The sequence below is a fragment of the Brachyhypopomus gauderio genome, chromosome 1 (genome assembly GCF_052324685.1).
Source record: "Brachyhypopomus gauderio isolate BG-103 chromosome 1, BGAUD_0.2, whole genome shotgun sequence".
In the NCBI taxonomy this organism is placed as follows: Eukaryota; Metazoa; Chordata; class Actinopteri; order Gymnotiformes; family Hypopomidae; genus Brachyhypopomus; species Brachyhypopomus gauderio.
This window is the reverse complement of record NC_135211.1, coordinates 27744241-27756716: the sequence shown is the minus strand read 5'-3', so window position 1 is coordinate 27756716 and position 12476 is coordinate 27744241. Positions and strand designations below refer to the sequence as shown.

The following is a 12476-nucleotide window of genomic DNA, read 5'->3' as shown; positions in this document are numbered from 1 at the left end:
AGCGACTGGCACTCAGATCAGAGGCCTTCGGCACGGCTGGTAAACTCCTGACAAAGCCATGACTCACGGGCCGCCCTTGGGCAAGTCTACCACACCATCACCCAGCTGCGCGAGACACAGAGCCTTCATACCACGATGACGAACAGGTCTGGCTGAGACTGGTGAGGCACGGCAGCAGTGAACGCGGACTTATACGCTCCACGCCTGCCTGCTCGGTTCTCATCCTGAGAGGAACCGTACATGGACGGTACCTGTGAGAGCGTTGGGCGTCAGCTGTGGAGTTACCTTGGCCTGAGGACTGCTTGGCCTTGGCTGCTTTCTTCAGTTTCTGCAGTATGGTCCGGTCAGAGTCCAAGGCCTGGAAGAAAAGCGCAGGGTGAGCAGGTCAGGTCAGGAGGTCAGGAGGTCAGGGTCAGGGTCAGGCTCCTTCAGGAGCTCTGGGCACTCATACTCAAGATGGTGTCCTGCATTACATGACGTTGGAGTGCCTGATGGTTGGGGAGCAGAGACAAGGATTGTGCCCCTGTCAACATCCAGTCACACCAGGTTTTTCATTAACATTATTTTAAATGTCACACAAGATGAACCCAACTTCTGATTACAAAATTGGTAGCTAGTCCATTTGCTTTTTGAGTCTTATATAGATATTCATACATGGATTGTGTTCAAAATTTTTATTTTTAAATAAAAAGCTCATAAGTTTATAATGAATCATTTTAATGGCCACTCACAGCGCCAAGTTATTTCAGTCTGGGCCAATAATGTACATGGTTATGTGCTCAAATATAATTAGTGGAGTCATTAATAAGGCAAAGTGTGACTATTATGAGGAACTGAAAATTGCAGAACAATTTTCACTTGTTTTGAAACACTGCTTTTTGTACGTTGCAACATGTTTAGGATTCTGTCCAGAAATGTACCAGTCCCAGACCTCTGTCCGTGTATTCTGTCCAGACATGTATCAGTCCCAGACCTCTGTCCGTGTATTCTGTCCACACATGTATCAGTCCCAGACCTCTGTCCGTGTATTCTGTCCAGACATGTATCAGTCCCAGACCTCTGTCAATGTATTCTTTCCAGAAATGTAGTAGTCCCAGACCTCTGTCAATGTATTCTTTCCAGAAATGTAGTAGTCCCAGACCTCTGTCCGTGTATTCTGTCCAGACATGTATGAGTCCCAGACCTCTGTCAATGTATTCTTTCCAGAAATGTAGCAGTCTCAGACCTCTGTCCATGTATTCTGTCCAGACATGTATCAGTCCCAGACCTCTGTCCATGTATTCTGTCCAGACATGTATCAGTCCCAGACCTCTGTCCATGTATTCTGTCCAAACATGTATCAGTCCCAGACTTCTGTCCATGTATTCTGTCCAGACATGTATCAGTCCCAGACCTCTGTCCATGTATTCTCCAGCACATGTTCTGATCCATTTGACTCGTACTGAGCAGGCTACTCCACTGACTGACCAGCATGGCAACTTCTGCTAGAAGAAAATAACCCATGTGTCTAAAAGCAACCCAGATCCGAGAACAGACATCCGAGACATATTTCCTGTTTCAGCAATACAACAAAGTTGCAAAAATGTTCACATTCCCATGTGTCAAGGCCTGTGTAAATATCCTTTTTGCAATGGCTTTGTCAAACTTACAATCAAAAATACGTTATTAAAATTCTAATACTATCTATTAAAGAAATTATTAATGTTGATTTTTAATAGTCATAAGGATTATCGGTTTTATGAATTCCATTGTGTATACTATTTAGGAACAAAGTAGCAAATGTTATACAGCATAACGAGACATAATCCATACGAGCAGTCAGAAACAACCTCTGTCTGTACATTATATTGCATATTGCAAACAAAATACAATAAATATTTTGTATATACTTACATTTACATTTACATTTATGGCATTTAGCAGACGCTCTTATCCAGAGCAACCTACAAAAGTGCTATATACTATATATGCTATATATGTATATGTATATATGTATACACATGTATATATGCTATATATGTATACAATACCAATTACATTATACCAATAACAATTAATAAATAATAAATACATAATAGGTCACAAAGAAGCTCAATATTTCATAATTGAGTGATCCCAATGAAAGATGGTGGGGTTTCCATCTCTGCAGTAATGTTTGTTCATAAATGTGGACTTGGAGTATCTGGTCTGGGAAGCTGTGAGTCTGCCATGGCTGGCAATATGTGCGACGTGTCCAGTCTGACTCAACACTTAAACAACCAACCTTAAGCCCTCAATTCAGTAATAAATGAGGAAATTAACATTGGCATAGGAAAGAAGACGATGGTAATGTACATTAACAAGCATTAGGCGTGTTCTAAAACCAGCTGACATTAAGCTAAATTTATAATGAGATTATGAAATTAATCAATATGTCCACTAAGATGTGATTTATACAACCAAGGGAGTATACAGTTAAGTATACAGTTAAGTTACAGTTTAAGTGAATCACCCCAATAACATATGCAAAAATAATCCTGAAATAGAACAGTCCAGCCTCCCCAGTCCAGACAAAGAACATCACTCCACCCCTACTTCTTATCTTAATGCTTAATGAGAAGCACAATTTCCTACACGCATCCGCTTGTGGTTATCTTGCCCCCTGCTCATCATGGCCTCTGTATAAACAGTGTGATCTTCCCCGTGCCCAGCGGACTTAGCCAGGGAAAAGGCAGCATTGCACTCGCTAAAACATTGAACACTGTTTGACGGTTTACTTTGAACTCAAGTGTTTTAACAAAACTGCATTTTTATCCAGACAAAAAGCACCTACTGGAGGGGCTGATTAATATGCATCAATCTTCAGCCTGTCGCTTGTAGGACCCTTTAAGGCCAAAGCAAAGCAAAATCAAATGGACTTGTTTGTTCCAGTACAAACAGGTACAGATCAGTTTCCTATCAGCCATCTGCCATAGATCATGAAAATGAAGGACTGGTAATTCCCTGAAACTTCAGACAGCATAGCACTACAAACCAATTCAGTACGATCTAATCTGAACTGTATAATCGTTTTAATAACAGATACTGACATAAAGGAAATATACATGATATCCAGGCCTGCTCACCAACTGAGCAAGCCAAATGCAACAGTGACAAACCGTAATATAGAATAAATTAATTCTCGGTCTTTTGACAGTCCAGGGCATTTCATGAGGTTTTAGAGGTTGACTGTCATTCCAGGAGGCTGTGTCAGCTGATCATATAAACTGAATGTTCCAGAAACACTCTGCAGGAGACTGAGAAGGACGAGGGGCACTCGTACCTAATACACAAACGCATTTTCACAAAAATGACACATATCGCAATATTTCGCTTTTGAGGATTGTCTGCAAGTGGCAACAGACACACTGCTCCAGTAAAAGAGCAGGGGCATATTTTTGAAAAGCTATGGCAGATTATGGCAGAGTGCAGTGTCTGTTTAATTTAGTGTTAGTGAAAATAAATCTAGGGTGAGTGGTAAGTGATAAACTAATGAAGATAAAAGTGTTTAGAGTCCATCCAATCAGCTTCTCCTATTTAGGGTACATCCAATCAGCTTCTCAACACTAATGTTGAGCACTCAAAATCCATTTCGAAGCAATTTAGTGACAACAACAATGGAGTATATGGAGACATTATAACCCAGGACACACACTGATTCTCTTTTGTTCGCCGTTTTCAGTTCACAAATTCTGCTTTGTTGTCATCGTCCTACACATTTGTGGTATTGTGTCGCGGCGGTGAGAGGGATATGATTCAAATGCCGGGGTTAAAATCATCTTGTAAAGGGGACATTTTCTCTTAGCTGCTCACTGAGACCCTGCTGAGATAATGCAGCAGGCAGCACCACTACCACAGAAAACTCCAGTCTGCTTAAGACAACCTATTTGAAACACCTCCAAAGTAAGTGTAGAACATGAAACTCTGGAACATGAAATTCTGGAAGATAGAATTCTAGAACATGGAACTCGAGCAGCCAGTCTGGATCGAAGTGACTGTATCGCATAAAATGCAAACGGGTGGAATAAAGAGGTAAATGTAAACAGTGCAAAGACTGTAAACAATTTTAATGCCTTTCACTTTATGTTTGGCAGTTTCTGTTTTGACTGCTGCTGTGAGTCTCACTATTCCTGTGTCTCTTAAAGCAAGACAAGTAAATGTCAGCATGAATAAATCACTAGAAATTTATATTTATCATTGCAAGACCAAATGTTCCCAAGAAGACTTTTTAAAATTCATTGTAAAGCCTGTTAGCTAAAATTCTTTAGAACTAAGTTTCACACAGGGAATATCAAATTCACTGATACTGTATGAGTGTGAACAACAGCTCTTTATCCTGGTCCTCCTGCAAACTCCAACAGAAAGGAGGAGTTATGTTACATCAGGACCGTTTACAGCGGGTGCAAAGACAGCCATGCGGTTCTCACGCGGTCCACAGTGGATCTCGGGTTCTTTGGTTCCGCGGGGCAGCTGCAGTGACTGTGATATGGGAACACACCTGACGTTCTGCCATGTGTCCCACACGATCCATGTGTTTGGGTGGGCTACTGTCACATGGTCACACTCACACACTCCCAATAAATAACACCACTGTGACATTTTAAAGATGGTGTGCACTTGTGTCATCCACGTGACCAGTGGGAGCTGTGCTCCATAACACATACAGCGCCCAATCAAATAGCTTTGCATATGCACATGATCAGGGGTGAGTGTATGGTTAGTGGGAATGTTATATTTAGAGGGATCTGACCGCCCCCTCCACAGAGCCCTGCCCACACAGCTCCACCCACTGACCAAATCCCTGAATTATGCCAGGGGACTGCCCTTTTGAGAACTCATCTGGACACCGCTGTGGGCAGTATCGCCACTATCTGGCCACTTTCTGCTTGATCAGCACTTAAAATAACTGAAGCTGAGGCCAACTTAATTCCTGGCTCATGAAGCTGGTGGGTGGAGAAGTGAAGCTTTTATGTAGAGGAGTGAAGCTTTTCGGTGGAGAGGTCAGCTCTTTGATGGGTTCAGGTGGTGTTGTATGGAGCCGTATGACTCACTGTCAGACCTCAGTCACTGAGCTTCTAGTTCATGTAAAGGGTAGCGATGCTACTGATAACAGCTTACACTCAAACAGAATCAGTGGTCATGATAAGACTAGGTGGTCTGACTACAAAAACAACATATAATGCAGTTCAACCAGATTTAACAAAGGCACACAAAACCACTCAAGCAACTTACAGCTGGGAGTAAACAGCTGTAAACAGTAAACAGCTGTAAACAGTAAACAACTTACAATTCACATATTGCAGCTTATTTACTGCATACTTACGGTTTAGTTAATAAAGAACACATTACTGGGTTGGTCAGGATCCTGTTTACGGCGTTAGAACAGGCTGATACTTCAACACACCTCATCAGCTTTGCGCTTCTACCGAAGAGGCAGTAATATGGTTCAATGGCTCTAAGCCCCAGCAGACACTGGCTGGGGAGAATCGTTAGAAATTAGACCAGCCTCATGTACACGCTGAATTTTGCCTTACAGTTATGCCTCCTCTTTTGTAGAGTCTCTATGGAAACGAGAGCTACATCTGTCAGTGTTAGTGACAGATGAACAGAGCATGCTAATGAACAGATCTGGGAACCACATATCCAGGACATAGAGGTCTCTGGGATGCGTTCACTGGTTTTCGTAGTAAACTTGAAAGCATTATGCTAGTAATATAAATAGCATTTACTGAGGTGAACTGATGGCTGATGTGTTCTGTTCACATGCCAAAATGAATCCAAAACACAAGAGTCTGTGTAAAGCGCATGTAGTTCATCAGAGTTCTCTAACGATCCGCCTCATTCTTCCACTCCGGTGCCTCTGCTAATCCCTAATCATCTCAATTTACTTTCAGCACCATACAAGAACAGCCGGCCTTAATTAAAACACACACACACACAAACAAAGACCCAGACACACGTGACACACTTCATTTTAATCAAAGTTACAGAAAATAGCCCAACCAAAATCCCATTGTGCAGATCCAATTATACAAAATAGGGGGGAAATTAGTAGAGTCCAGTTTCCTTGGTTTGGTCACGGAGTCATGTGGTACCAAACATATCATCCTGTCTATATAAGGACATGGGCTTCCCTGCTGCCTCTGTCTCTGATGAACACACACTCTACTTTGACCCATTTTCCCGGTGAAAATCCGGATAACTTATTCATGAACCTTAACTGCTCTCTGAACTCACGTTTATATTTCCATTTGCATCTGGCTGAAGCAGAATTAGCATGTGAATACAGATGTGGACCAGTTACCGTGACACCGGTAAAGCGACAGGACCTGTGTGTGTGTAGGGAAGCTTTTAGAAGAAGTGAAGATGAAAAGCAACGATGTGCAGTGGACACAGATTATAGCACAGCTTATGTCACAGATTATGTCTAGTCTGGAATTAAACTGCAATGCCAGTCATGACTCACCACTGGAAATTCTGTTTAGTCTAGTCCTAAACTTAATCTAGGTCCAGCCCTTAATGAGTTTTATTTTTCATTTTCACATCACAGCTCCATGGATGAAAACTTGAGTTGAATCTCTTCATCCTGCTCTGGCTGTGAAACAGGCACCATGTCTCCAGAGGAACGTCAGAGGAGCAGAACACTGGACTCATGAATCTGATGCTGTTTGCCATTTCTGAAGATCCAAGTTCCGAGTCAGACTGGTCAGACTTTCTCTCTCCAAACTGATCTGTGATCAGGCTTACGGTTCCTCTTATAATGACTAAGAAAAAGACCCAGGCATGTAATTCTGCTCCTCTAACAGCAATAATAATGGGATGACTGTTAACTCAGGCATGGTCTCTGTACCATCAACCCCCCTCAGGCAGTGATCATGTTAAGCTCACTAGTCACGGGGGATCTGTCCTGTCAGGTGGTGCCCAGACAACCAACCATGTAATGTGGTGCACTGTTGGGTGTGCTCTTATCTCCACAGCCTGGGTCATCGCCATGGTTACCTCACACTCCAGCACATGTGCCCATATTAGAGGAAGTCGCCAGTGCCATTGTTGCAGAGATGACTTCTGATGTTTCCTACAGTCTGGTACAAGGGGTGGAAAGTTTCAACTTGCACCATTTTATCTGTGCAGCGTTACTTATTCCAGGGCAACTGTGACTCTTTTAGGAGAAGCTACATTCCATGAAAAATTCCCCAGTGAAGCATACACCTCCAACGGCTATCATTACCTAGTCCAGTGGACACCAACGCGCACGTGCTGAGTCGTACGCAAATGCGCTGAGGATGCATTTAAAAAGCAACCTTGAAAATACCATAAGAAAATGATGGGCAATTACAACAACCACAACAAAAATGTCGAGGTAAAACTGCATTTGTGCAAAAAGTGCAAATTGTTAACTAAACCAATCGTTTGTAAATGTGACGAACAAAACGTAAGCACATTTATGAATACCAGGAGGCGCGCTCCACCTCCTGTAGTGGCTTTATTCAGCAGAGCTCGCTACCCCTGGAACACCAGTCACGCGCCCCACCATCACACCAATGACACCGTATTCGGAGCTCGCAACAAAGACAATGCATAATTCTCTTTGACAAGCACCCTGATTATCGCTTAACGACATCATTACAGATGCATACTTTGAGTCCTGATTTTACATGAAGAATGCAAAAATAAACCAATAAAACAAACAAAAAAAAAATCCCAGGCAATGTTAACGAATTAGTCCTACGTACAATACAGCATAGTTCAATGGACAAAGAGCTCATACCTGCTACAACCCAAGAACATAGCTTAGTGTGTGAGCGGTTAACAGCGTCTGATTAGGCTCTCAGTAAACAGGAAACAAAGCGGCACAAAAACTGAGGAACACAAAGAAAGACAGAATGCCGAATACGGCATCCTGCTCCGTGGATGGAAACACTCGGGGATAACCGCACACCTCCTGGCGCTGCACAGGTAGTGGTGTGCGCACAGCTGTCAAAGTCTCCTGCATCGCATTAATGCTTCCTGAAAAGCCTTTTGGAAGAAAGTAGTTGCATACCTCTTCGATGTTGTTCACGCAATTCCGGCAACTTGACATTTTCGTAGTAAAGGAGGAGGTTGTTGGAGAACTGTAATCCTCCAAAGTCTCCGCGATGAACTCGTCCACTGATATGAACTCAGGCATTTCGGCGAAAATTCAACGGATTTCAAAAGAAATGTTTTAAAGTAAACCCATCAAACGTTAAGCACTGTGGCGGCAAAGTAGCCCGTCGTCCGTGTTAGGGTCACTCTGAAAACATAGGCGACAGCAAAGTGCCACAGTGCTTTGCTTGTTTTTACAACCACATAGTCGTTTGAATGGTGTGCGAAAGCGCATAAAGGGGGAACTGATGCTGTCTGCGGAACGGGTTCGTCACTCGTGCTGAGTGCGCGTCAGTGCGCATGCTCCGCACAGTAACTCCAAATGACCAGCGCTGTACTGGCCTCAGTAGGGCACACCTGCCACCTTTATAATCTGTCCTGTTAATAGCACTGGGTACCTATGTAATATTTATGTAGGCCTGCATAACCCTTCTACTGTTCTGTATGCTGGATATTTCTAAACGTTTTCTAAATGTTCTGAGGAGCCTATTTTACTGAACCGCCTAAAATGTCCGCTAAAATGTAAATCAATATCAAACTGTCCAGAGTAGTCATGTCACAATAAAAACAGTAACCAAACAATTTATTTATATTTAAGATCAATTTAATCTTCATCACAGTGCCTTTCAAGGGAAACGCGCTTAAATAACAGTCTTGGTTTGATGTATCCAGGGGACGCCGTGAAGAGACCGTCTCTCGTGCCGCCAGGCTGTTCAGGGCTGCGAGACTGGGGCAGTGTGTGGCAAAGACCGACGTTAATAAAGCCCCGGATGTCGCCTATCCCAACTGTCACCTCTCATTAGGGTTTCACTCAGTCACCTGGGGTTCTCTCCGTCCCAGCCCTGCCGAAAGAGGCCGCGTGCGTCGGGACTTCCGCTGTGGATTCCCACGCCGTGCACGCTCCGCGTGGAGGACTGTTGCTGTAGACTGCGAAGTGTTTGAACACTGCTGCGTTCCCAGAGTCACCTGGTGCTTTGCAACCTTTCTTAAAATGTCGTCGGTCTTCATATTAAAGCAAAGCAAGTTTAGGTTATCCTAGGTTTATCCTATGGCTAATCCACTTTCCTATTCTGATTTTAAAAATGCGTGTACTAAAAGAAAAAGCCTATGAGTGATTGTGTAAGGGGGGGGGGGGTGGTTGCATGGAACAAAACCATTGCTAATCAGTGAAGCTGAACAAAATCATTGTTAATCAGTCTAAATGTTCAAAGTCTTCAGGTTGTAATACTCAAGTGGATGAAAATGTAGTGCACTTGCATTTAGCAAAAATAAAATTGAAGAAAAAAAAATCTGGGCACCAAGACAATTCGAAGAGTTAATGAAAACAGACAGGAACTATATTGAGTTCCTAACATTGCTGTAATGAGTGGATGAAAAGGTTTGAATTGATTTAACCAGCTAATAGCATAGCTGATGGCTGACAGAAGTGACAGACATGCCGAACCTTGAATGAATGAGTTTCATGTTAAAAGGTCAACACTCTCTCAAAGGAACTGCAGTCCTTTATTTTCCTCCTTGAATATTAAATTATTTTTTTGTTATTAAAGATATATAGGAGGCAGCTGGGATCTTCAAGTCAGTGTGACTTCAGGACTCATTGTTTGGATCTAAACAAAATGACCCTAAATTTGAATGTGAAAAGACTGCTAGTATTGTTTTGTCTTTTGTGAGTTTGTCAGAGGAGCCTTTGCACTTTACTCTTCTCGCTTGAATGTATAAATGTGTTGTATGTATTTGCCCAGACTTGCTTCAGCCCAGACAGTGATTAATGATCAGTGCTTCAACATGGAGGCCAGATCCTAGGACCAGTCAGAGAGTACCAAGTGATGCTCTTTATATAGCACCGTCCAGATATTTTACCCACAGTAGTAAAACCCTTTAGAGAACTTCCTCAAAGCCCATTCACTGTAATGACCTTCCTAGGTCCCTGGAAACCAGTTTGAACTAGGGCTGAACGATTTTGGAAAATAATCTAATTGCAATTCTTTATCTATAAATTGCGATTGCGATTTAAAATCGCGATTTTTTTCCATTGTTCCACTTCAGGAAACTCTGTTTCGGCATTTTTTATACAGCTCAGATACAGAGTTGCCGGGGCGGGGGGGTGTGTGTGTGTGTAAAAAATTGACTAAATTTAAGTATTATTATTATATCGTGATCGATCGATCGCCTGTGGTTGGCGCCAGAGCGAACTACTTTTTAGTCTAAGACGCTCAATGCGTGAGAGTTGGCAACCCTGCAGGTATAGCAACTTGGCTAAAATATGTGCGTGAGGGCATTTGGTAGCGCATATCCAGTGTGTTTAACAAAGCCATGAAGCCAGGATTGTTCACTACATTAACGGACATCGTCTTTCACTATGAACTCCGTTACTGCCCGAGTTATTTCAGCGTGCCGCTTCCAATTATATCCATAAGGAGTTACACTTTCAAATGGTTCGGTCAGTGAACCCTGTCTGCTGGACCGCGGTCAAGCTATCCGCACTTTCGCGATTCATCCGCGCTTTAACTCTTATTGCGCCTATATGCGTGATTTTACGGTATTTCGCTGCTCACCGCATACTAAAGCTGTTAAGCGCAGAGAAACACTTTGGCATATTTGAAGATGCAGCACTGGTCGTTGGCATTTTAGCCTTACAAATATGAGGCTTTGTGGTGTTTTTTTTTAATGCTGAAGAAGGTTTGTAGTGTTTCCTCGCGTCGTAGCGACAGTAGCAAGGCACGTTTTACACAGTACCTGACGATGAGCAGCATCTTTTAAAAGCCAAAGTAATTTCACACAACTGATGTGCTGCCCCTCTTTGGTAATTAGACTTTCAGTAGTGTCAGCTTCTGTCGAGCCTGAAGCCATTGTGCAACAAGTTAATGTGCACTGTGTTAACTTCACTTCTCCACCTCCCTGCCTCCTGCTCGGGTTTGCTCCGTTCGTCCTCGGCTCGGCTCGCTCCCAAGTCACGTGACCAGTTTAAATCGCAGCCTGTGCGATTAGACAATCGCGTTTTTAAAAAATCGCGAAATTATCGCAAATGCAATTAATCGTTCAGCCCTAGTTTGAACCTTCTAGAGATGTTGTATTTTTGGAAGCAGTGTTTTTAGAACCTTTGTGTCTGGCTTCCTTGTAAATGTACTGCCTGTAAATTCAGATCTCACGTGTGTACTTTGCATGTGTTTGGCAAACAATCTAACATTTATGTAGTACACAGCTGTTGAAGATACTCTATGAGGTCAAACGTATGTGGACATGTGTAATAACTGAGTTCAGGTGTTTCAGCCACATTTACCATTAACATCTGTACAAAATCAAGAGCATGATCACACAGTCTCCATACAGTGAGGCAGCATGGGTATAGTGGGAGGTATAGAAGTCCTACAGAAGAACATAATGGTGATAAACATGGAAATGTCAAAGACGGCTGTTTGCCATGACTCAGTTCTGTGCTGGCAGGTCTACCCCAGTCAACAGATATCATCGGCACGAAAGCTGGGCTTCAGAAATATGATGGGATGGGTTTCCAAAGCTTAACATCTGCACACAAGCTTAAGATAAGTGTGAACAACGCCCAGCGGGGGCCGAAGTGGTCTCCAGCACACCACCACTGGTCTCCTGGGCCTCGGGAGCAGAGTGATCACTGGAGTGAAGAGCAGAGTGATCTAATCTCTGGAGTGAAGAGCAGAGTGATCTGGGTTTGGCAGGTGCCAGGAAAATAGCATTTACCAGCATGCAGAGAGCCAACAGCAACAATTTATGGAGTGATAATAGTCTGGGACTTTTCAGGGTTTGGGTTTGGCTCCTTGGTTCCAGTGGAGGGAATGTTAATGCTACAGCATACAAAGACATTTTAGACGATTACATGATCTGCGGCAACAGCTTGGGGAAGGCCCTTTCCTGTTCTAGCTTGACTGTGGCTCCGTACACAAAGCAGGATCCACACTGGCATGACTCAACGGGTTTGTGTGGTGGAACTCCAGTGGACTCCGCCCCTCTGAACCCCCCAAAAAAGTGTCAAGTTCCATTGCAACCTGCACACATAGAACCTGAAACCCTGAAACTTGAGGTGCTGTTTCGAATAAAGTACGTTTTAATGAAAGCATTTGAAGATGTTAGTCTGTAGTTGTCTTAATATATTAATGTTATTGTGAATGTGCTTAAACGAAGTCATTTACTAATCAGCATAACCACAATATCAACTAAACAGAGTGAGTGTATATGTGCACGTGTGGTTAGCCATTATAAAAACGGTCACAGGAGATTTGAGATTATACTGTAATCAGCAGAGCGTGAGGAAGAGCAAGACAATGCAATGGACATGAATGAACTACATTCTCAGAAAGGAG

General features: G+C 43.0%; 1 protein-coding gene across 1 annotated transcript in view; it reads right to left on the bottom strand.

The window, feature by feature from the left end:
• unm_sa1614 (un-named sa1614) overlaps positions 1 to 8402 on the bottom strand; it is a 37588-nt gene extending 29186 nt beyond the window's left edge. Inside the window, exons 1-2 of the mRNA XM_077007654.1 lie at positions 8060 to 8402; positions 286 to 358 (exon numbers count right to left, since the gene is read on the bottom strand). Coding sequence (XP_076863769.1) covers positions 286 to 358; positions 8060 to 8185 — 199 coding nt within the window. The 5' untranslated portion in view covers positions 8186 to 8402. The remainder of the gene's footprint in view (positions 1 to 285; positions 359 to 8059) is intronic.
• Between the last annotated feature and the right edge of the window lie 4074 nt (positions 8403 to 12476).